The sequence below is a fragment of the Tachyglossus aculeatus genome, chromosome 11 (genome assembly GCF_015852505.1).
Source record: "Tachyglossus aculeatus isolate mTacAcu1 chromosome 11, mTacAcu1.pri, whole genome shotgun sequence".
Lineage (NCBI taxonomy): Eukaryota > Metazoa > Chordata > Mammalia > Monotremata > Tachyglossidae > Tachyglossus > Tachyglossus aculeatus.
In genome coordinates this window covers 32,057,143-32,082,483 of record NC_052076.1, presented here as the reverse complement: position 1 = coordinate 32,082,483, position 25,341 = coordinate 32,057,143, and the positions used below count along the sequence as shown (strand labels likewise).

Sequence of the window (25,341 nt, the reverse complement as noted above, 5' to 3'; positions counted from 1 at the left end):
GTGACTGGCCCAAAGTCACACAGCCGACAATTGGCGGAGCCGGGATTTGAACCCATGACCTCTGACTCCAAAGCCCGGGCTCTTTCCACTGAGCCACGCTGCTTCTCTAAATATGTGCTGTAGGACTGGGAGGGGGCATAAATAAAGAGAGCAAGTCAGGGTGATGCGAAAGGGAGTGGGGGAAGAGGAAAGAGGGACTTAGTCAGGGAAGGCCTCTTGGAGGAGATGGCCTTCTGGGCCATCCTGCTTTATAGACTATGGCGGTGCCAGGGAAGCCCAGAGAGGGAAGGCCCAGCATGGGGAGACTCAGTCTAGGAAGGCCCAAACAGGCCGTGCCATGTCGTCTACAGAGTCCCAACTGGGCAGAAGTGCCCCCCAGCCCCCGCAGATATGGGGGCCGTGCATCTGATTCCATCCAGAATAACCCGAATCTGCCAGCTGGTCTGCCCCCTCTAGTCCTGGCACATTGCCACTGTACAACACCTTTATGTCTGGTATTTTTACTTCAAATGTCTGCCTCAACTTCTGCCTCTGGATCCCACGGCTCAGAAACGGAGCCCCTGTTTACGGGACCTGCGGGGGTGACCCACTGCTCTGGAGATGAGGAGGCAGGGGCTCCCGGGGAAACCCTCTAGGTGCCGTGGATTTCTGTCAGAGGTCCCATAAGACATCATTCCAGCCCAGAGGCAGGGTAGCCTAATGGAAAGAGCATGGGCCTGAGAGCCAGGAAGCCCGGCTTCTACTCCTGCCTCCGTCGCTCACTTGGGCAAGTCACTCAGTTTTTTCTTCTGTAAAAATGGGGATAAGATACCTGATCTATTTTCCTCTAAGTCTGTGAGCCTTATATGGGACAGGGACTGAAGCCGATCTCCTTCATTCATTCATTCAGTCGTATTTATCGAGCGCTTACTGTGTGCAGAGCACTGTACTAAGCGCTTGGGAAGTACAAGTCGGCAGCATATAGAGACGGTCCCTACCCGACAACGGGCTCACAGTCTAGAAGGGGGAGACAGACAACAAAACAAAACATGTAGACAGATGTCAAAATCGTCAGAATAAATAGAATTATAGCTATATGCACATCATTAACAAAATAAATAGAGCAGTGAATATGTACAAGTAAAATAAATAGAGTAATAAATCTGTACAAATATATACAAGTGCTGTGGGGAGGGGAAGGAAGTAAGGCAGGGGGAGTGGATGGGGAGGAGGAGAGGAGAGGAAAAAGGGGGCTCAATCTGGGAAGGCCTCCTAATATTGTATCCACTCCTGCGCCTAGTACAGTGCTTTTTGGCACATAGTAAACACAGGGTTGATGGCATTCAGGAGCTGCGTGGTCCGCCTGCCTTCTCTGGCCTGTCTGGAGACAGCCAGGGTGGGCGGGGGAGGCCATCACTTTTCTCCAACTGCCGCGCCAGCGGGAGCAACGCTCTCTATTCGAGCCTTCTTCCCTGCAAGTGAAATCTCACATCTGAACTGGAGGAATATTTGTAGCCATTTGTGTGTGTGTCTGAGTGCGCATAAAGCGGTTGTTTGTCTGGGGGCAGCTGAAAGGAGATTTTCACCGGGGACTGAAGGCGGCCACAAACCACTGGCCCCTTGGAACCCGGCCATATGAGCCTGTGGCCTGGCGCTGAAAGCGGGCTGCCTCCAAGGAGCGAAGCCAGGACAGGCCTAGCGTCTGGGCTGAGCAATAATAATAATAATAATGATGATAACAATGGTACTGGTTAAGCGCTTACTATGTGCCAGGCACTGTTCTAAGCTTTGGAGTAGATACAAGATCATTGGTTTGGACCCGGTCCCGTCCCACATGGGGCTCACGGTCTTAATTCCCATTTTGCAGATGAAGTAACTGTGGCCCAGAGAAGTGAAGTGACTTGCCCAGGGTCACACAGCAGGCAAGTGGCAGAACAGGGATTGGAACCCATGACCTCCTGATTCCCAGGCTCATGCTTTATCCACTAGGCCACACTGCTTCTCCTGTCCCCCCAGCACACCCCACACAGGCAAGCCCTCGGCTCCCCCGGCCGCTATGGTCTGGCAGCCGAGAGACTGTAGACCCCCCCGCGTCCCTTCTTCTGTCAGCCCTCATTCTGTGGCACCTCCCAGGAGGCTCAGGCAAGCAGCTCAAACTCAGTTCCTGCCCCACAGTGGACTCACAGTCTAAGGGGGAGGGAGAACAGCTATCGCATCCCCATGTTACAGGTGAGGAGACTGAGGCCCAGAGACATTCAGCGACTTGCCCAAAGTCACGTAGCAGGCAAGCGGCTGAGCTGGGATTAGAGCCCAGGTCTCCAGTTTCCCAGTCCTGCAGTCTTTCCATTAGGCCACGCTGCTTATGAATAACAAATGTAAACTTATTTAGGCTGTCCTCGGCACTCATGTAGCTATATCCGCCTAGTTTATTTATTTTGACCGCCCTCGTTGTAGATATTTTTAAGTGTTTCTCTTCCAGTAGAGTTTCATCACCATGTGGGCAGGGAATGTGTCATTTCTTTATTCAGGAGTCCAAGTGCCTAGTACAAATGCTGTTACTACTATTACCACCACCTCCACTCCTCATCACCCCCACCACGACTACCACTACTACTATTACTACACTACTACTACTACTACTTCTACTCAAATCGAGCTAGAAATCCAGAAGTTAATCATTCAACCTTAATGCTTTGATGTGTGTTGGTAATTAGCATGTACCTCCAGGCAATTGTCTCCAGCGTTCTAATTAGTGGGTGGCTTGGCCACAGAAGGTCCTATTGATAAACCTTCATGAGGGTTTATTTTTATGCTTCTTGAGAAGGGCTCTCTCTTCAAAGCTCCCTAATTAAACCAGCAAAAACGTGTTTTTGTCCATGGAGGATGATCCCTTGAAATAGAACAGGGCAGTCCGGGTGATATGGTCTCCCATCTCCCTGGCAGGGGTGAGAAGTCCCCACCCCGGCTTGGGGATGTTGGGGTGGGGGAGGTTGTCTCGCCCACCTGTCAGACCCGCAAAACCTCCTGTGTTTCCCCACTCTTCAGAAACCTCCAGAAACCTATGCCTCCCTGCATAAAGCAGAAACTCCTGCAGCTGATTTTTAAGGCCCTTCAATCAGCTCTCTCCTTCATACGCATCCATTCTCTTCTCCCCTTCCACTTCAGCTTTCTCTCTTCATGCCTTTCCCATTAGCCAACACACTGTACCTCGTTCTCGTCTCTTCCGCCGGCGACCTCTTGCTCAGTCCAGCCCTCCTGCTCTCTCCCCTCTCATGTCAGGCGGACCACCCCTCTCCCCATCTTTTTTTTTTTTTTGGTATGGTATTTGTTAAGCACTTACTATTTGCCAGGCACTATATTAAGCCCTGAGGTAGATTCAAGCTAAGCGCTTAGTACAGTGCTCTGCACACAGTAAGTACTCAATAAATACAATTGAATGAATGAATGAATAATCATATTGGATACAGTCCATGTCCCACATGGGGTTCACAGTCTTAATCCCCATTTTACAGGTGAGGTAACTGAGGCACTGAGAAGTTAAGTGACTTTCCCAAGGTCACACAGCAGACAAGTGGCAAAGATGGGATTCAAAGCTCTTCTGGAATCATGTCTCCTCCAGGAAGCCTTCCCTAATTACGCTCTCTCGTCCTCTCGCCTTATATCATCCAATTCTTACACCAGGATTTGGGGTACCACCAAAGCCCTCAAGTTCTCACACACACACACATGCACGCATCCAGCATCCAGCACCCAGATCTTTATGCTCTGTTTCTTCCCCCTTACTGTCATTTATTTTACTGTCTATCTCCCCTCTAGATTGTAAACTTCCTGAGGACAGGGATTGTGTCTGCTTGGAAGAGTTTGGAGTTACGATCCCTGCCCTCAAGGAGCTGACAGTCCAGTGCCCAGGTGCCGATCTCCATGTAGTCCAAGAATCTCAACTGAACCCTGGGTCACCACACCGGGTTTCTCCCCGCAGACGGATCGGACCTGTCAGCCCCCAGACCGACATGATAGATTGCTCTAATTCTGCCATTCGATTTCTCCTTGAACCCAGGAAAAGCTTCTGACCTTTCCTTTATCAATCCATGCACATGTGTGTGCTTAGTACCCCAGAATGGGAACAATTATGGGGCTTTTAGTCCTTCGAATTTACAACAGACTGGCATGGCATTCTTCCACACAGGGCATCGCTCTGGAGTTGGTTGCTTTCTTAGTGGCGTCCCTCCTCCCCGCCACACTGCAGCCTCCCCAGAGGCACCTCACTGTGGGTGGCCACCCCAGCTTCCGCGGTTACAGCTGCTCTCTCTCCTCCCTCTTCTCTCCCTATCCTCGTCAGATCACCTGGTGGCCCACGGCCGGATGGCCGAGAAGGAGGCGCGCAGGAAGTTCAAACAGATCGTGGCCGCCGTCCACTTCTGCCACTGTCGGAACATCGTCCACCGGGACCTGAAGGCGGAGAATCTGCTTCTGGACGCCAACCTGAACATCAAAATAGCAGGTGAGGCCCCCGCTGGGGGTGTTGGGAGGGGTTGGAAGGGGGCGATCACAGGGGAGCCACCCCGTGGGCTCCTGGTAGTGGGTGGCTGGCTGCTTCTAATTCTTCACAGAGTCATTCCAGTTATGCGTAATTATGTGCAATTCCAAGATGTTTCGGATTTCTGCACAGCCTTCAGCCCCAGGCAGGCTTTCTAAGCTCGGGTTTCCCCTCCACTGTCCTGCCCACAGCCTCAGGAGGCCAGTCTGAGGGGGCAGAGGGCCCACATCCGCCTGTTTAAATGGGTTCCAGGCTTCTGCGATGGAAGCACCTCACCTTAGAGCATCGGAACCTTGAAAGGGAAGTTAGAATTGCACTGGGGACTGGAGAAAGAGGAGTGGGGTAGGTCGAGGGGGAACCCATCCTCTGCTTTCCCTGGACTCCCGTCACCCCTACCCTCCCGTGGTTGGACTGCGGATTCTTGCCACCCATTTGGATGTCAGTTTGGGCATGGAGAGACCCAGCCCTGAGGGAAGGGGGTGTTTGTGCCAGGGCTGGAATCTGGGTAAGAGGTGGCTCGGTGGTTTTCTTGGTTAACATTTAACACAAAGCCAGGTGATCCCAATCACGCAGAGCCACCGAGACACCCGGAGACTCACGCTGGGGTGGAATTACACACTCCCCGTGGGGCTGGCCACCCTCCGGCAGCAACACCCCGAAAGGTGATCCAAGCCACCAGCCCGCCCTCAACCAGCTTTCCGATCCCATTCCGAGCATGGAGCCAGGGATGTTCAGGTGGTCCTCATCTTGCCAGCCCCTCTCTTGCTCCTCTTCATGTTGGAGTCTCGTCACCCCTTCCCTGCTTCCCGGGAATTCTCCCCTGCTCCAGGCGTAGGAGTCCCTGGGGGAGTGGAACCAGGAATGCATTTAGAGGGCAGGCCAGGTGGCGGAGGAGAGAGAGACTGTCCATGGGTGCCCACCCCATGGGCTCCTTCTGACCCCCTCGGGGAACTCCTTGGCTCTTGTGTTTCCCATTGGTCAAGGAGCCGCCACGTGAGAGCTGGGATAGGAGAGATTTGTTTTTTGTTTTTCAATAGTATGTGCCAGGTACTGTACTTAAGCACTGGGGTGGATACAAACAAATCTGTTCGGACACAGTCCCTGTCCCATGTGGGGCTCACAGTCTCAATCCCCATTTTACAGATGAGGAAACTGAGGCCCAGAGAAGTAAAGTGACTTGCCCAAGGTCAGACAGCAGACAAGGAGCTGGGGTTAGAACCCATGACATTCTAACTTCCAGGCCCATGCTCTATCTGCTACGCCATGCTGCTTCACATGAAAATATCTGGGCTGTCAGTGCTCAGATCGCTCATCTTCCCTCCTCACATCTGGTGCGTGGGTTAGTATTTCCATTAGTCTCCCCAACGTTAGCATGTGCGAACCCTGTAAACTCCAGGTGAGAGGTGTGCAGCGGTGACTGGGGAGTGACTCAGGGCCAGGTCCCATACTAGCCCGTTGGCCATCTGGATGCATCCAAAGTGCCAGAGGTAGCAGGCTCCCCCATCTTGGTGTTGGCCATTTTTCATGTCACCGCGGACGCGGCTATGCACACCTCAAGGTTGGAGCAGCCCGGCCTCCTGCTCCGGCCATTGTTTTGTCCGGTCCACCGGGGGTGGTGGTTGACCTGTGGCGGTAGTTTTTTTCTAAAGCCTCCTTCCCAGAAACTCCTCCGAGCCAGGCCAGCCCCCCTAAACCGGCCCCCGTGGACGTCTCAAACCGGAGGTCAGCACCTGGGCAAGGGAAGCAGGAGGCGCCGGGAAGGAGAGACTGCATTCCTGCCACATTTTTGTGTTCAAAATAAGACAGGAGCCCTGGGCTCCGGCCTCGATTCAAGAAGGACAAAACTGGGATTACATAATTTCAACCCAGGAAAGAATGACCTATTTTCAGGTTGTGGTCCTTTTTTTTAAAAAAAAGTGGTATTTGTTAAGCTCTTACTATGTGCCAGGTACCGTACGTATCACTGGGGTAGATGCAAGATCCCACGTGGGGCTCACAGTCTTGCTCCTCGTTTTACAGACGAGATAGCTGAGGCCCAGAGAAGTGTAGTGACTTGCCCACAGTCACCCAGCAGACAAGAGGCAGAGCCGGGATTAGGACCCAGGTCCTTCTGACTCTCAGGACCGTGCTCTATCCACTAGACCACCCTGCTTCAGGGGGAAGAGCTGGCTGAGGCTCTGGAAGGGTGGAGAGGGGAGCCCGGCCCAGCCCAGCCACAATTGCAGGAAAGGCGCTCCCGAGAGAAGCCGCAGGACCGAGTCGTTGAGCTCCTCGAGAGGGAAAAATTCCATCATTGAACCTCTCGCAACGGCAGCATAGATGGGGCAGCGGGTACTCAGATTCACCCGACTGCCACGGAAAGGGAACAGCATCAACTGTTGCCCCCAGACCCACCTCCAAAAGCCACGTGAGCCCCAATGTGAAAAGGAGACGTTCCCACATTACAAGTTTCTGGAGGAGAAGGCCCGGCTGTCTCACGGCTTCCTGAAGAAATATCATTCCAGACACACTCGAGTAATGTGAATGTTTGGAAAATTATGGAAGCCCTTTTTTTTTCCCTTTCTCTCTCTCTCTGTTTTTTAACCTGAGGAAGTTGGAAACTATTCGCTTTCCAAATGTCGACTCTCGAAAAGAGCTGCGTGAGATCGTTCCCACCCGGGTGCTATTGTTGTTGTTGGCAGGCCTACCGCACAGAGGTTGAAGGGGAGCTCCTGGGACTCCAGTGCCGGCGGCCCTAGCGGGGCTTCCCAAGGCTTTTGGGCCTCCAGCAGATAGTAACTATAATAATAATTATTATGGTACCTCTTAAGTGCTAACTATGTGACAAGCGCTGTTCTAAGCCCTGGGGTGGCTACAAGGTACAAGTCCCTGTTCCACTTAATAATGATAATAATAATAATGGCATTTATTAAGCGCTTACTATGTGCAAAGCACTGTTCTAAGCGCTGGGGAGGTTACAAGGTGATCAGGTTGTCCCACAGGATGCTCACAGTCTTCATCCACATTTTACAGATGAGGTAACTGAGGCACAGAGAAGTGAAGTGACTTGCCCCAAATCACACAGCTGACAATTGGCGGAGCTTGGTTTTGAACCCATGACCTCTGACTCCAAAGCCCAGGCTCTTTCCACTGAGCCAAGCTGCTTCTCTAATAATAATAATGGCATTTGCTAAACGCTTACTATGTGCAAATCACTGTTCTAAGCGCTGGGGGAATACAAGGTGATCAGGTTGTCCCACGTGGGGCTCACAATCTGAATCCCCATTTTACAGATGAGGTAACTGAGGCTCAGAGAAGTTGTGAGTTGCCCGTGTGGCAGAGCCGGGATTCGAACCCATGACCTTCTGACTCCCAAACCTGGGCTCTTTCCACTGAGCCACGCTGCTTCTCCCAGGCCCAGGCACTTGGGGCTCACAGTCTAAGACGGAGGGAATAGGAATTAATCCACATTATCCAGATTCATTCAGTTGTATTTATTGAGCGCTTACTGTGTGCAGAGCACTGTACTAAGCACTTGGATAGTACTGAGGCCCTGATTATCCCCTGCTCGTAGTACATATAATGCTGAACAAATTCATTATAATTAGTAATGAATATCATTGTTCATAATTATAATGATGGTGGTGATAGTAATCTTGAAAGGGCTGCAGAAAGGGAAAGTCATATCCAGGGCCTATTCTAACAGAGTTCCCATCCGGACCCTACAGCCCACCAGCTAAGGGCAGGTAAACTGAGGTAGATATACTTCCATGCTGTCAAACCCAAAGCCACCAATAAGACTGGAAATCCAACTCAGTAATTTTTTTTATGGTACTTGTTAAGCGCTTACTATGTGGCAGGCACTGTACTAAGCGCTGGGTTAGACGCAAATTAATCAGGTTGGACACAGTCCATGTTCCACATGTGGCTCACAGTCTTAATTCCCATGAGGTAACTGAGGTCCGGAGAAGCTAAGTGACTTGCCCAAGGTTGCACAGCAGGCAAGTGGCAGAGCCAGGATTAGAACCCAGGTCCTTCTGGCTCCCAGGCCTGTGCTCTACCCCCTAGGCCACAATGACCTCAGGCCGGTGTCCTGACAACCAAGAGTCACATGGTCCCAAGGAAAGCTTGCTGGAGAAGCTGGCCAGCTCTTATTGGATTCTTTATTGGCCTGTGGGGAGGGGCGTCTTCTGAATTTTTCTTCTTCATGTCTCTTCTGATTTGGGTCCTTACGAGTGGGTTCTACACAATCATCATGAGCACTTAGAGAATGCCACCTCTCCGCCCCCCAAGCCATCTCCATGCACAAGGAATTTTGCTCTTCCCTGGGCCAGTTGAGATTATTCCATTTTTCACTGAGCTACCAAAACCTTTCAAGTGTTTCAGGCGGTCAGCATATTGTGGCCCCAGGCCCAGGTGGTCTGAAAGAGTGACTGCCCCTCCCAAAAGGCATTTCTCCCCGTCTGTCAGCAGAGTCTCAGGCCTGTTATCCTGGGTTCCCCCCTAGAGGAACCTCATTGATTCAGGCCATTCCTGTTTCTCCCGATCCTTTAAACCTGGGGAGTTGAGGTCAGACTCAAGTCAGAGCTCAGGTGTCCCATAGTCGGTTGGTGCCCACAGAATCTCTTTCCAGCTGGCCGGAGTTCCGGAGAGGAATCTCTCCTGACTCGGGCCCCTGAGCTTTTCCCCTTCTAAGGGCTGTGGTACAGACCAGAGGCTGTAGCTTCTTCCATCCAGGGGCCCACCAGGGTTCAATCAGTCCTATTTATTGAGTGCTTACTGTGTGCAGAGCTCTCTACTAAGCACTTGGGATTTTGGGGGGTTTTTATGGTATTTATTCAGTACTTACTATGTACCAGGAACTGTACTAAGCACTGGGGTAGATACAAGCTAATCAAGTTGGACACAATCATTGCCTCACATTGGGCTCACAGTCTTAATCCTCCTCATTTTAAAGAAGTAACTGAGGCCTAGAGAAGTGAAGCGACTTGCACAAGGTCACCCAGCAGACAAGTGGCAGAGACGGGATTAGAACCCAGGCCTGTGCTGTATCTACTAGGCCATGCTGCTTTTCCAGTGTGGGAATGTTGTTGGGATTCTGCTTGTGTCTAAGACCTGCCGGGACCCATTAGGATGAGACTGTAGCAGCCACAGAAGGCATTGGAGGCCGCCATGGCCCTGGGATTGTTTTGTGGGGCCGGTCTTGGTGGCGGCTCTGACTTGGGCCTCCCTATCGGGGTGGTGGTTTGATGGAATACAGCTCCGGCTACTGAGGACCAAGCGCAGGAAAGCTGTGAGGACAGACACTACTGAAACCCCAGCCTCTTCCCAGACAGGGCCTCCAAACTATCCCCGTCCCCCTCCAAGTAAGCCAGTGCTGCCCGTGGGGTCTGCTGCGAGGAATGTTATTGCTAAGATGGGGAGCACTATGCGCCCCTCTAGCGCCTGCCATAGGAGGCCGGGCTCAGACTAAGACCACCCTACCATTCCCTACCAGCACCACCGTGCTCGTCGTTTCCTGATGATTGCAAGAGGAGTTGGGATCAAACCGCCTTTCCCAGGAAGGTTTTTCTCCAGCGCGTGCGCTTGGAGGCTGAGTCAGGAGCCGTTGGCTGGGATCCGCTGCTTAGCTCCTAGGCCGAGAGTTCAGCCAGGGGCCGAGAGGATTGCCAAACACCCAGGGCTTCCCAAGACCTGGGACAAAAACTCATTCTTCATCGCTCCCCTTAGTCCCAGGCAAACCGGCTGGGTCCCTCGGGGCTCAGGGGCTGGCCGTGGCCTACAGGTCACCCAGTTCCCGGGGCAGCGCCGGCCCCCTGGAGAGGCAGAAAGGGACCCGTCGGGGACCCGTCCACCGGTTGTGCGCCGTCTCATTACTGGGCCCTCTGACAACGGCATTGCTCTTTGGTCCTCTGGACCCTTTGAGCCGAGAAGTGTGAGTTATCCAGACTCGAATTTTGCAAGCTCAGGGCTATGGAGCCTTTGAACTCCTCACTTGGGGTCAAATCGCAACACCCGGGTCATGGGCACTGGGCCGTCCCCGCTGGGGACTGGGGGACCGGATTGTGACCGTGAACCCTCCCACACGGTTAATCTTCGATGAATTCACCAGCACTCTGTGGAAGCAGTTGAATCACCCATTCAATCCCCCTGCCCCAGCAACAGCAGCAGTGAGCTACCATCCCGCCCGCCCTCCCACCCCCTTCCCTGCCGCATCACAGACAGCATTAGCCTTAGAAATGTGGACCACTGGTAAATAAATACCATTGATTGATTGGGTCAGGCTGTGCCCTGTTTTCCCCAGCGAAGCAGATGGGATATCAAAGTGGTTGTATTATGTTCGTGTTGGAGGGCACTTGTGAGAGAGCCCCCAAACATCTGCAGTTTGTGGAGGAGGTAAGGCCAATCCCATTTCATTATTCGTCAGGGGCCAGGTTTGTCGTCATCATATTGGCCCTTCAGCATTTGCTACCCGACTCTGAAGCCTCGAGGGGCATCGCCCTAAGCCGCAGGACCCCTGCCAAGCATCAGCTGCTTGACGAGTTTGGCTGTGCCGTTCGTTGCCGCTGACTTTGTCTTGAATGTCAGCCCCTCCTTCCCGATCCCACCAATGCGAGGTCTTGTGGAAAGAGTATAGAGCCGGGTGCCAGGAGAACCAGACTCTACTCTCAATCAGTCAGTCGATAGTATTTATTGAGTGCACACATTGGCACTGGCCTGCCGTGTAACCTTGGACAAGTCATTTAACCTCTCTGGGCCTCAGTCGCCTCCTCTGTAAAATAGGAAAAAGCTCCCCTCCTTAGGTTGGGAGCCTCGGCCCAATTGTCCTGATTCTACTCCGGAGTCACCATCCTAATTGTTAGAGCCAGGTCTCTGTCTCCTGGAGGGGAGGGGAGGGTTCCTTCACCGGGGGCCCCAAGTGGCAGCTGTTTGGGTTTCTCTCCAACAGCCCCATGAGGCCCACAGTCCGGCATCCCACCCGTTGTGTCCGTGGTCATCGGACACTGAGCGGGGACCGGCCCGGCCTCAGCCACCAGACCCACCCTGGAGGTTGCCAGCGGGGTTGGTGCAGCTTTAAGCCAACCTGAATATACTTAATTCCCAGGGACTGACCATTTTGAGGCAGAGAGTTGCCCCATAGTTCCCCCTCTACATTGAAAGCTCCTTGTGGGCAGGGATCATGTCTACTAACTGTGTCATAGTCATTCATTCATTCATTCAGTCAGTCAGTCAGTCGTATTTAATAATAATTTTAATGATGGCATTTATTAAGTGCTTACTATGTGCAAAGCACTGTTCTAAGTGCTGGGGAGGTTACAAGGCAATCGGGTTGTCCCACGGGGGGCTCACAGTTTTCATCCCCATTTTGCAGATGAGGTCACTGAGGCACAGAGAAGTTAAGTGATTTGCCCAAAGTCACACAGCTGACAAGTGGCGGAGCTGGGATTTGAACCATGACCTCTGACTCCAAAGCCCGTGATCTTTCCACTGAGCCACGCTGCTTTATTGAGTACTTACTGTGTGCAGAGCACTGTACTAAGCGCTTGGGAAGTACACGTTGGCAACATATAGAGACGGTCCCTACCCAACAACGGGCTCTCACAGTCTAGAAGGGGGAAACAAATAACAAAACAAAACATGTGGACAGGTGTCAAGTCGTCAGAGCAAATAATATTGTATGCTCCCAAACTCAGCACAGTGCTCTGCGCACAGTAAGCTCTTAATAAATACCATTGATTGATTGATTCATTCATTCATTCAGTCGTATTTATTGAGCGCTTACTGTGTGCAGAGCACTGTACTAAGCGCTTGGGAAGTACAAGTTGGCAATATATAGAGACAGTCCCTACCCAACAGTGGGCTCACAGTCTAGAAGAGTTCCAGGCTCTCTGGGGCTGGTTCCTCTCAATAATAATAATAATAGTAATAAAAGTAATAATAATAATAATCACTGTGCTGAGTGCTGGGATAAACACAAAATAATCAGGACAGATTAAAACCCCCAGGGCCACAGTGGAGCCCCAACCCAAAAGAAGCTGATGGTTTGATTGCCAAACCCACTTCCCCATGGGCTCCAAACTGGAGGGCCAGCGCCTGGTCTGGGGGTTTGATTGCCAAATCCACTTCCCCAAAGACTCCCTGTGGACTCCAAACTGGAGAGCCACTGTTTAGTGTGGGGATTTGATTGCCAAACCCTCTTCCCCATGGGTTCCAACCGGAGAGCCAGCGCCTGGCATGGGCGTTTGATTGCCAAATCCACCCGCCATGGACTCTCCGTGGGCTCCAAACTGGAGCAGTTGGTGTGGGGGTTTGATTACCAAACCCACTTCCTCAAGGACTGCAGGCAGAAGTGAGATGCCCCATCTTGCAGTCGTGACCTCTGACCCCACCAAGCAGGAAGGAGAGGACAGGAGGGGCTACAGTTTCTTGTGCCAGAGTTCGGCGTCTAAACACAAGCCCCACTATGTGTAGCTCTGTCCGCGACTTTGCTTTCCTTCTTGGTCTGATTCTGTATTTGTAATATTAGTAATAGTAATAATAATAACGATGGCATTTATTAAGTGCTTACTATGTGGAAAGCACTGTTCTAAGCGCTGGGGAGGTTACAAGGTGATCAGGTTGTCCCATGGGGGGCTCACAGTCTTAATCCCCATTTTACAGATGAGGTAACTGAGGCACAGAGAAGTTAAGTGACTTGCCCGAAGTCACACAGCTAACAATTGGCGGAGCCGGGATTTGAACCCCTGACCTCTGACTCCAAAGCCCGTGCTCTTTCCACTGAGCCACGTGCCAAGCTCTGTGCGCTGTGCTGGGGTAGATATAATGCAGTCAAATCGAACCCAGTCCGTGTTCCACCCGCCCTGTACCACAGGGACTCGCGGTCTTAGAAGAAGGGAGAACTGGTATTGAACTCCCATTTTTCAGGTGAGGAAACTGAGACCCAGAGAAGTTAAATGATTTTCCCACACAGTCACAGCAGGCTTGTGGCAGAGCCGGGATTAGTGCTTTTTCCCCTAGGCCTGCTGCTTCTCTGTTCTCTCAATGGTACTGCGGGCTTTGCTGTTCCCTTACTGGGTCATGAGAAACACATCTTCCCCTGCTCCGGGTGCGGCCCGGTCACACGTGAAGCAGTTCGGTGGCTAGTGGTGATGGGGATGAATGGTGACGCTTCAAATGGCCGGAGCCCCGTCGGACCCGAGCGTTTGCTCCGAGCACCCCTCCCTGCCACCTGTTGGAGCCGGAAAGATGAACCTTTCCCAGACGCGGGTGCCCAGCGCTGCCAGCTGCTTGGCTGGAAAGCTGTCAGAAAACATTGTGCTGTCCCTGACGCGTCCCATCCCCGCCCCCACCCACTCCGCCTGCCATAATCGCGTCATTCATGCACGCGCAAGCAGCTTTTGCATAAACAGTGTACGGTAAACAGAACTGGGAGCCACCTCCCCCCGCCCCTTTGATTCCGCTCCACTCGGGTAGGGCCCTTGCTCGAGGACGGGTAAACAGACTTGGAGGAAAAAGCAGAAAAACAAGTAGCCATGATGGGGGCTGGGGGCCGCCCACTCTTGAGAGAAACCCTCCGTCCTGTCTGACCCACGGACCCAGCCTGCCGGTGCGCCTATCCTCTCCCTCCCCAAAGTGACGGCTGAGAAGATGGGGCTCCCCCGGGCTGCAGGCCGGGCATGTGGTCCCCTCCCAGAGCTGGCCCTGGGAGGAAGAGGCCGTTGGCGCTGGCCCTGAGTGGAGGTTGACCACAGCCAGTGTCTCCTTGCAAACCAAATGGGTTCCAGAACTTTCTCTGTGCAGACTCCCTCTGCGTATTTAGCCGGTCACCAGATCTTTTCAGTTAATCAATCAATCAGTAGTATTTATTGAACTTACTACATGCAGAGCACTGTGGCAAGCGCTTGGGAGGGTACAATACAACCGAGTTGATAGACGCGTTCCCTGCCCACAAAGAGCTTACTGTCGGTTCTACCCTCACAGCATCTCCAGAAACCACCCAACCTCCCCATCCGAACGGCCACCATACCGGTCCAGGCAGTTGTCATGTCCCGCCTCAACTACCGCACCAGCCTCCTCGCTAGCCTCCCTTGCCTCCAGCCTCTCCCCTCTCCAGGCTATACGTCACTCACTTCCCATTCACCCTTGGTGGGATTTATAGGATATCATAATAGTGATTATTTAACCTCACCATGGACCAAGCACTGTGCTGAGCATTGGGTGAATACAACATTGTCAGAGTGAACACAGTCCCTGTTCCATGTTGGGGAGGGACAGGGGAGAAAGAGGGAAGAGTAGATATTTTATCCCTAGTTAAATAGATGAAGGAACTGAGGTCTGGAGAGGTTAAGTAATTTGCCCAAACGCACTCAGGAGGCAAAGCCGGATCCAGGACCCAAGTCTTCTGACTTCCAGTTCCATGCTCTTCTTACTAGGCCACACTGCCCTTTCAGTTGAGTGGAAGTCTCCTTCGTTCTTGCCCAGAAGAATGTCTCTCTGACACCAGGTCAGGTTTTCCCACCTGGCCGGGCTCCTTTCTTCCCAGCACTCAGCCCTCCCCCAGTATGCCAGGAACTAGGAGCTACTGGAGATGCTTTGGGTGGGGCTCATTCCCTGAACTGGAAGCCCTAATGTTGGACCAGATGTGAATGACGTTGTTAATGTCACATAGTCTAATCACCAGCCTGTCTGTTCCAGAGCTGATCTTCAACCTGTCCATTGTGAAGGACAGTAATGAGATTCTGGTATCCAGTTGGTGTATTGACTGACACTGAGATCCAGGTTTAGCATCACCAATCCAGTGATTACGCTGACATTCCCGACAGGACCGACCCGGACCCCCTTCTCTCCACTGCCCTCCATCTGGGACATACCAGTGCTGTTCCCGTCAGGACCGGGATGTGTCATTCATTGATTCAGTCGTATTTATTGAGTGCTTATTGTGTGCAGAGCACTGTACTAAGTGCTTGGGAAGTACAAGTTGGGAACATATAGAGATGGTTGTACCCAACAACCAGTGGGCCACTGACAGGCAATTGGGGCCATCCTGCCAAGGGGAACCGGAGGAAGCTGACTGCTTGGTTGTGGTCAGGTGGCCACCCTTGCCTCGGGTAGTGCAGGGGGCAAGTTAGCAAGGAGTCCAGAAGTTCTTCTCACAGCAGTCAGAAACCCCCTAATGTCCTGACATCTCCCGGCACCTGTTGGCCTGTCGAAAGTAATGGCTGATATGTTTCTCTCAATGACCTTGCAGATTTCGGGTTCAGCAACATCTTCACGCCGGGACAGCTCCTGAAGACCTGGTGTGGGAGTCCACCGTATGCGGCCCCGGAGCTGTTTGAAGGGAAGGAATATGACGGGCCCAAGGTGGACATCTGGGTAAGCCGCTTGCGCCGTTTCCACGGACATCCCAGGTTCGTGAGCATCTGGCCGGGCGGCAAGTGTCCCTTCCCGCCCCCCGGGGGTGTGCCGGCCCGGGGCTGAGAGTAGGGGGAAATGGTAGCAGCTACTCATGCTCCCTCTCCTCCGGGAATCATGGGGGCCCATGAGGCCCTCCTCTCCTGGCTCCCTTCCTCGCCCCTCTCCTATGGTTCCCGCGAGCTGCAGGCAGTCTGTGGCTACAGTGCGCTCCCAGATGGCAGCCAGGATGGGTCAGTGCCCGGGCCAAGATCTGGATTTCCCCTCCTGCCGGAGGACCTGCAGTCAGGGACTGTCCCAGGGTTTCTCAAGGTGTGGGGTGGGGAGTGGATGGAACTCATTCTGGAATGGCCCGGCCCGGTCGGGGTCCTCAGTTTCCAGCATTTGATCTGACACGGGGTCTGAGCCCAGGTGGCCTTCCCACTCCCCTGGGTGCTCACGATGGGACAGCCCCTCCGCTGACCTCTGTGCCTGACGCGCCGCCGGTGTGTCCGCAGAGCCTGGGTGTGGTCCTGTATGTGCTGGTGTGCGGGGCGCTGCCATTTGACGGCAGCACGCTACAGAACCTGCGGGCCCGCGTGCTTAGTGGCAAGTTCCGGATCCCGTTCTTCATGTCCACAGGTAAGGCGGGCCAGAACCCCTGGCCGGAGTCCTCATCACTGGGTACCTATGGGGAGAGCGGGCATGGAAGCCCGGGGGGTGTCAGGTGCCACCCCTTCCTCTCCACACACACTCTGGCCTGGGGGCTTCTCTGACCCCAACACCACCCATTCTCTGGCTCAGAGAAATCAGTGTTCTCTGGACAGGTGTCAGTCACTAGTGGGTGGAATCTGGAAGGAATCTTCCACCCCTTCAACCTGTTGTATTTCTTGAGTCCGTACTGCGTGCAGAGCACCATACCAAGCACTTGGGAGAGTACAGTCCAACTAGAATCAGTTTACTCCTTTGCCTGACCATTAAGTGGGGAGCTTCTCAGTGTCTCTGCAGTGAGTAGCGGGTCTAGCCCCATTAACTGACTTGGATTCTTCCCGGGGTCGTGCCCCCAGGGCCAACCCATTGGTTGGGCAGCCCCAAAGCAAAGCCACTATTGGATGAAACAACTGGGATTAGTTCAGGGGGGACGTTTTGCTCATCCCTGGGGTGTGGAATGCCCTGGAAGGTGACCAGAGGTCATTTAGTCCCCGCTTCTGCCTTTGGGCAGGTCTGCACGCCAGCCAGCTGAGGGGCACCTTGGAGCTGTTTGCAGATTAAAGGAGGAATGTTTGAGGGCGCAGGCTGTCGGGCCCTGCCCCAGGACTCCAGGGTCCCTCAGAGGGCTCTGCGGGCAGGGGGCTCCCCTTGGCTTAGCCCAAGTGTGGGCCAGGAGAGCTGTGGCAGCATTACCTTTCCCAGGTAGCGTCCTCCAAGCGGGCAGCCTGGGGCTCTGGAGCTACAAGAGGCCCCCCAAACCAGTGTCTCAGGGCAGGCATGGAATTCCAGCCCCTCTTGCTCTTCAGAAATGTATGGAACGAAGCACCCATGCAGTGAGCCAACCGTTCTCTCTGCCTGGTTTTGCTGGTCCCTGAGAGAGTCGGGTGGAGAAGGGAGAGTCAGCAGTGTTGGATGGTCTGTACCGGGCCAATGGAGGGGGAGTCAGGGATGGAGAGGGGAGAGTAAGGGGTGTTGAGTGGTCCATTCCTAACAATGAGGATGACTGTTGAGGAGGACAGCCAGCTCCAACCCTGTTTCCCCTGTTAGAGACAGACTGCTGGGCTGGGGACAGAATGCTGGGTCATTGGAAGGAAAGTTGGCTCTGGACGGGGGAGTCATGGGTGTTGGATGGTTCTTCCTGGGGAGCCTGTAACCCCGTTCTATACCTGCCCCGTCTCGGCCCGGCCTGGGCCCTACTGTGGAGTCCTCAGCTCCGTGTGGCTTAGTGGAAAGAGCCCGGGCTTGGGAGTCAGAGTACGTGGATTCTAATCCCGGCTCTGCCATTTGTCTGTTGTGTGACCTTGGGCAAGCCACTTAATTTCTCTGTGCCTCAATTACCTCATCTGTAAAGTGGGGATGATGACTGTGAGCCCCAAGTGGGATAACCTGATTACCCTGTACGTACCTCAGCGCTTAGAACAGTGCTTGGCACACCGGAAGCCCTTACCAAATACCATAATTATTATTATTGTTCAGGGGACCCGCCCCCATTCCAAAGTGTCTCCCCCAAGCCCGCAACTGGACAGATGCATGAGATGTGTCAGGGGAGGGGGGGTCCCCAGGATGGCTGGGATCAGGTCGGGTTTCTGCATCCGGCATCCGTTATCCCCAGGATTTCTGAATTTCTCCCCGGGCTCCATATGGCTCCCAGTCCTGCCTGCTCTTCTGCCCATCCTCGGCCTGCTGGACCTCGAGGCTCCTCATTGCCCCGGCTTGGGCCCAGGAAGACAGTGCTTGAGGGCTGCTTTTCTAAGCAAGTAGCCGGAAAAAAGGCCTCCTTCTGCAGCCCAGCGCTGGTCAGTTGGCGTCCACCATCAGAGCCTCACCTCTGGGGGCGAGCGCCCTCTAGAGGCCCTGGACATCCCGGCACAACTTCCATCGCTTGATCAGGAGAGACAGCCCCGTCCTTGCCTTGGCTTCACTGCCTTTTCTTCCTCCAAAACAAAGCAGACCTCGCAGGGGAGACTTGCAGAGGATTGATCCACGAACACCATTCAGTGGCTACCAATCAATCTGCGCATCAGGCAGAAACTCCTCACCCTCGGCTATAAGGCTGTCCATCACCTTGCCCCCTCCTACCTCACCTCCCTTCTCTCCTTCTACAGCCCACCCCGCACCCTCCGCTCCTCCGCCGCTAATCTCCTCACCGTGCCTCGTTCTCGCCTGTCCCGCCATCGACCCCCAGCCCACGTCATCCCCCGGGCCTGGAATGCCCTCCCGATGCCCATCCGCCAAGCTAGCTCTCTTCCTTCCTTCAAGACCCTACTGAGAGCTCACCTCCTCCAGGAGGCCTTCCCAGACTGAGCCCCTTCCTTCCTCTCCCCCTCGCCCCCCTCTCCATCACCCCCATCTTACCTCCTTCCCTTCCCCACAGTACCTATATATATGTATAGATGTTTGTACATATTTATTACTCTATTTATTTATTTATTTTACTTGTATATATCTATTCTATTTATTTTAGTTTGTTAGTATGTTTGGTTTTGTTCTTGTCTCCCCCTTTTAGACTGTGGGTAGGGACTGTCTCTATATGTTGCCAACTTGTACTTCCCAAGCGCTTAGTACAGTGCTCTGCACACAGTAAGCGCTCAATAAATACGATTGATTGATTGATTGATTAGTCACCATAAAGGCTTAACATTGCAGGAAAGGCAGGCATTCTATTTTGGAGGCTGCTCCGACTCCCTCTACCTCTTCATTCATTCAGGCCCTGGACACCCCGACACAACTTCCATCGCTTGTTCAGGAGAGACAGCCCCGTCCTTGCCTTGGCTTCACTGCCTTTTCTTCCTCCAAAACAAAGCAGACCTCGCAGGGGAGGCTTGCAGAGGATCGATCCACAAACACCATTTAGTCACCACAAAAGCTTAACGTTGCAGGAAAGGCAGGCATTCGTTTTTGGAGGCTGCTCCGACTCCCTCTACCTCTTCATTCAATCAGGCCCTGGACACCCCGGCACAACTTACATCACTTGTTCAGGAGAGACAGCCTTGGCTTCACTGCCTTTTCTTCCTCCAAAACAAAGCAGACCTCACAGGGGAGGCTTGCAGTGGATTGATCCATGAACAGCATTTGGTCACCATAAAAGCTTAACGTTGCAGGAAAGGCAGGCATTCTTTTTTGGAGGCTGTTCCGACTCCCTCTACCTCTTCATTCAATCAGGCTCTGGACACCCCGGCACAACTTCCATCGCTTGTTCAGGAGAGACAGCCTTGGCTTCGCAGCCTTTTCTTCCTCCAAAACAAAGCAGACCTCGCAGGGGAGGCTTGCAGAGGATTGATCCATGAACACCATTTGGTCACCATAAAAGCTTAACGTTGCAGGAAAGGCAGGCATTCTTTTTTGGAGGCTGTTCTGACTCCCTCTACCTCTTCATTCATTCAGTCGTATTTATTGAGCGCTTACTGTGTGCAGAGCACCTTACTAAGTACGATTCGGCAATAAATAGAGACAATCCCTACCCAACAACGGGCTTATAGTCTAGAAGTGGGGAGACAGACAACAAAACGAAACAAGTAGACAGGCATCAATAGCATCAATATAAATAGAATTATAGATATTTACACATCATTAATAGAAATAAATAGAATAATAAATATGTACATATCTACACAAGTGCTGTGGGATGGGGAGGGGAGTAGAGTAGAGGGAGGGAGGCAGGGTGATGGGGAGGGGAGGGGGAGCAGAGGAAAAGGGGGACTCAATCTGGGAAGGCCTACCTCTTCTGCCTGTTCTCTTACTCTGACTGGGAGACCTGTGTGGAACAGGTTGGCCAACCTGATTATCCTGTATTATTTACCCCAGTGTTTAGCACAGTGCTTGGCACAAAGTGCTTAACAAATGTTAGTATTATTATTATTGCCATTATTACTCCATCGCTTAGCACTATGCTTGCCCTTTAGTAAGCATTTCATATGTACAATCATGATTATTCAGGCAGTCAAAACCATTCAGCCCTCTGGGTCAAAGCACTGTCTGGCTGAAGGCTGAATTATTATGGGCAGGGAACGTGTCTGCTGATTCTGCCATAATGTACTCTCCTGAGCACTTAGTTCGGTGCTCTGCTCATAGTAAGCACTCAATATCATTGATTGATTGATTGATTGATTGAACCCTGAGCAAGGATGACATCCAGGTAGAGCCATCAAGGGGTCTCAGTAGCCAGTCTGGCCTGGTGGAAAGATCCCGGGGGATTGGATTTTGAGCTCCACCTCCTCCTCCTCCTCCTTTTCCTCCTCCTCCTCCTCCTCTTCTTTTCTCCCTCTTCCTCCTCTTTTCACTCTCCCAAGCATTTACTATGGTGTTCTGCATACAGCAAGCACTCAGTAAATACAATTAATGGTGGGGGAGGGTGCTGGAAATGTGTCTGGTAGGTCAAGAAGCCACTCATGCACCGTGGCAAGCCCCTGTCCCGGGGCTTGGTTGTGGAGCGGAGGGCTGAACCGAGGCAAGAGGGTGGCTCTGGACCATAGAGAGAGGTTTATGGGGCTGCAGCTGGAGCCTTCCTCCTTCCTTCACTGGGCTGACATGGACGACATCTGGGGGCCTGGTCCCCCCACTCTCCTTGATGAGCAGCACCATTGGGATGACAGGAAGTCCACCACCGCTTTCCAAAACTGCCATTGCAGCAGCCTAGAAGTGGCAGAAGGGACTGATTGGAGGGTCCCTCTCCTTGCCCCACCTCTGCCCACGCTACCAAGGAGCGATGGAGGGCAGCTGGAAGGGGCGGGGAGGGGGAGGACTGGGTCTGGACTGTCCAGCCCCGGTTGATGGAGGTCCTGCCGGCCGGCCCCCGGCCTCCACTGTCTTGCAGAGTGTGAGCACTTGATCCGCCACATGCTGGTCCTGGATCCCAGCAAGCGCCTGTCACTGGAGCAGATCAGCAAACACAAGTGGATGAAGCTCGGGGAGCCCGATCCCAATTTCGACAGGGTGAGCCCAGCCCGGCCCCTCATGGGGGGATTTGGCTTCATCCCCAACCTCGATCTGGGTCAGCGGGGCTGCCAAGCACCCAAGCCACCAGGGGCAGGAGCCTGGGAGGAGGCCGACAATGGCGAGGCACTTCAGACTGGTGCCAAAGCAGCTGAAAGTCCTAGGGAGCTCCGCCATGTGACTCCCTGAGCCCCCTCGGGGCTCCCTCCTCAGCTCCTCAGGGGCAGCAGGGTTGCAGACTACCCATCTTGGCGGGGTCACCCGAGCGCCGCTGAGTCTGTGAGCCCGGGGAGCCACGGACGGGCATCTCGGCGGGGTCACTTTGGGTGCGGCCTGGTGGGCATCTCTACTGAGGCCCCCATGTCCCCCACAGCTCATCGCCGAGTGTCAGCACCTGAAGGTGGGGAGACAGCTGGAGCCCCCGAATGATGATGTGCTCTTGGCCATGGCGGAGATGGGACTGGACAAGGAGCGGACGTTACAGGTGACGGGGAAGTCCCCCGCCGCTCCCCGGACCCTCCCCTGCGTGGCGGCATTCAGTGGGACTCCCCCTCACGGGCTCTCTCTCCCCATAGTCCCTGAGGGCAGACGCCTATGACCACTACAGTGCAATCTACAGCCTCCTGTGCGACCGCCTCAAGAGACACAAGAACCTGCGTGTCGGAGGTGCCCCCGGCACGCCCAGGACCATCGCCTTCCCTGCGTCCACCAACATCCAGGTGCGAGGGGCCCCCGGTGTCTCCTGCAGACCAGACCCAGAAGCCCTCGGGTCAGGCCCGAGCCCTGGACGGGCTATTGACAGGCCGGGGCAGCTGGGCCAAGCTGGGGCATCCCCGCTTCCCCCGTCCTTCCTGTCTCTCCCTTTGTTCTGGGCTGGGGCGTGCTCGAGGGGCAGGAGGGGCAGGAGAGCCAGCAGGGCCAGGTCATCCACAGGAGCCCACCCCTTGAACGCCATTCCCCGGGGCCTCCGCCTACCTTTTCCAGAACCCATTCTACGCTGACGAGGCTGGCATCATGGCCAGCGCTTTTTTCCACACTTCTGCTGGGTGACCTTGGGCAAGTCACTTCACTTCTCTGGGCCTCAGTTTCCTCATCTGTTAAAATGGAATACCTGTCCTCCCTCCTGTGAGCCCCTGCCTGACCTAATTATCTTGTATCTTCTATCACCGTAACTCGTATCTATTCCAGCACTTGGTACAGTGGTTGGCACTTAGCACTTAACAAATACCGCAATTTTTATGGCCGTTATCATTTCCAGACGGAGCCGACGGGCAACACCGTGAGCCTCAGCGTTCCCCAGGTGCAGCTCATCAACCCCGAGAACCAGATCGTAGAGGTGAGAGAGCCGCCGCCGCCCCCCAGATCCAACCCCGGCCTGGTCCCCCTCCAGCCCCCACCTCCAGTTTCCCAGTCAGTCATGTGTGGGCATGTGTATGTCCAGGTATGTATGCATACATGTATTCACGTGTGTGTATGTGTGTGTGTCTCTCTCCCCCACCTCCACAGACTGACGGGACAATGAATCTGGACAGTGACGAAGGGGAGGAACCGTCCCCAGAAGCCCTAGTCCGATACCTGTCCATGAGGAGACACACCGTGGGCGTGGCCGACCCCCGGTGAGTGTGGGACCCCCAAACTCCCAACCGTCCTCCCCTCCGGGGTCCCAGCTCACCCAGGCCGGGCGGAAGGGGGTGTCACGCCAGCCTCAGTTGAAATCATTACGAAAAGGCAAGTCCCATCCACCCTACCCCCTCCAGCCGCTCTCCACCTCTGAGCCCTGGCTAAGCGAGCACCTCTTGGGGACAGTGTAGATAACCCCTGCGGTGTGACCCGCTTTAGCTAATGTATCCTGGGGTTGTGTAGACACCCAAACCCAGCCAGGGATGTAGCTGAGAAAGTCACAGCCCCGGGAGTCCCGAGGAGACCCTCTCTGCCCCTTCCTTCAGCGGCAACACTGACACATCCAAATGACCCGGGTCTCTCCGTGCCAGCAGGCCTTCCCAGCCCCCAGCGGCCCGCTCTGCTCCCGAGCAGTGAGAGATCGGGTCAACCCCAGGCTCCGGCTCCAGGGACAACGTCAGCTGCCTGGGGCTGGGGAGGCGTGCGTCATTCAGCCCGCAGAAAGGTCGCTGGAAGAGCATTCTCACGTGACATTCTTCCCCCAGTGAATCAGCGGCCACTTTGGGCTGCCTTCCTATCTATCGCTGGCCACCCCCACCATAGTGGCCATAGTGGAGAGATGGCCCTGGGGCTAGATCATCCCCCCAAGATCCCTCCCAGATGATGATGATGGCATTTATTAAGCGCTTACTACATGCAAAGCAGTGTTCTAAGCACTGGGGAGGTCACAAGGTGATCAAGTTGTCCCACGGGGGGCTCACAGTCTTAATCCCCATTTCACAGATGAGGTAACTGAGGCCCAGAGAAGTTAAGTGACTTGCCCAAAGTCCCAGATCCCATCCCCAGAGGGGCCATGGTCAGCGTTTCCCTTTCAGAGCCCGGTGAGCACCCGGATGAGGAGAAAATGAACTATGCCAGACCTGCCTGGGATCCCTTGCCCGGCGCTGACCTGTGCATCCTGCGGCGAAAGTGGAGGGCAGTCGGGGTGCAGGGGGAGGAGCTGAGGGCCTGGGCTCCTAGGAAGACTAAGGGAATTGGGTTTGGGGAAGCCAAGGCTGAGGAATGGCAGGGTCTCAAGACACGCTAGGTAGCTTTGCTCTCCCCAAGTCCCTGTCAGGGAAGAAGAAGGAATAATTGAGAAGCAGCGTGGTTCAGTGGAAAGAGCACAGGCTTTGGAGTCAGAGGTCATGGGTTCAAACCCCGACTCCGCCAATTCATCATCATCATCAATCGTATTTATTGAGCGCTTACTATGTGCAGAGCACTGTACTAAGCGCTTGGGAAGTACAAATTGGCAACGTATAGAGACAGTCCCTACCCAACAGTGGGCTCACAGTCTAAAAGGGGGAGACAGAGAACAAAACCAAACATACTAACAAAATAAAATAAATAGAATAGATATGTACAAGTAAAATAAATAAATAAATAGAGTAATAAATATGTACAAACATATATACATCTATACAGGTGCTGTGGGGAAGGGAAGGAGGTAAGATGGGGGGGATGGAGAGGGGGACGAGGGGGAGAGGAAGGAAGGGGCTCAGTCTGGGAAGGCCTCCTGGAGGAGGTGAGCTCTCAGTAGGGTCTTGAAGGAAGGAAGAGAGCTAGCTTGGCGGATGGGCAGAGGGAGGGCATTCCAGGCCCGGGGGATGACGTGGGCCGGGGGTCGATGGCGGGACAGGCGAGAGCGAGGTACGGTGAGGAGATTAGCGGCGGAGGAGCGGAGGGTGCGGGCTGGACTGTAGAAGGAGAGAAGGGAGGTGAGGTAGGAGGGCGTGAGGTGATGGACAGCCTTGAAGCCCAGGGTGAGGAGTTTAGCCCAGGGTGAGGAGTCCAATTGTCAGCTGTGTGACTTTGGGCAAGTCACTTACTTTATCTGTGCCTCAGTACCTTCATCTGTAAAATGGGGATTAAGACTGTGAGCCCCCCGTGGGGCAACCTGATCACCTTGTAACCTCCCCAGCACTTAGAACAGTGCTTTGCACATAGTTAGCACTTAAAAAATGCCATCATTATTATTATTAAGGAGCAGGGAGTGAAGGTCACCCATATCCCAAGTCCAAACAGGGGGCTTTGACCCCTCAGAAGGGTCCTCCAGAGCCTCTCTAGGTTACAGGAGGTAACACAGTGGGTGAAATCAGATGAACGTGGTGCTGGGAGTCCAAGGGCTGAGGGGACCGGGGGCCCCCACC

General features: G+C 53.9%; 1 protein-coding gene across 1 annotated transcript in view; it reads left to right on the top strand.

Moving 5' to 3' along the window:
• SIK3 (SIK family kinase 3) overlaps window positions 1–25,341 on the top strand; it is a 188,107-nt gene that overhangs the window by 143,897 nt on the left and 18,869 nt on the right. The window contains 8 exon segments of the mRNA XM_038753384.1: window positions 4,319–4,480; window positions 15,744–15,868; window positions 16,405–16,528; window positions 21,411–21,529; window positions 21,903–22,013; window positions 22,105–22,248; window positions 22,788–22,865; window positions 23,036–23,145. Of these exon segments, the coding sequence (XP_038609312.1) occupies window positions 4,319–4,480; window positions 15,744–15,868; window positions 16,405–16,528; window positions 21,411–21,529; window positions 21,903–22,013; window positions 22,105–22,248; window positions 22,788–22,865; window positions 23,036–23,145 (973 nt within the window).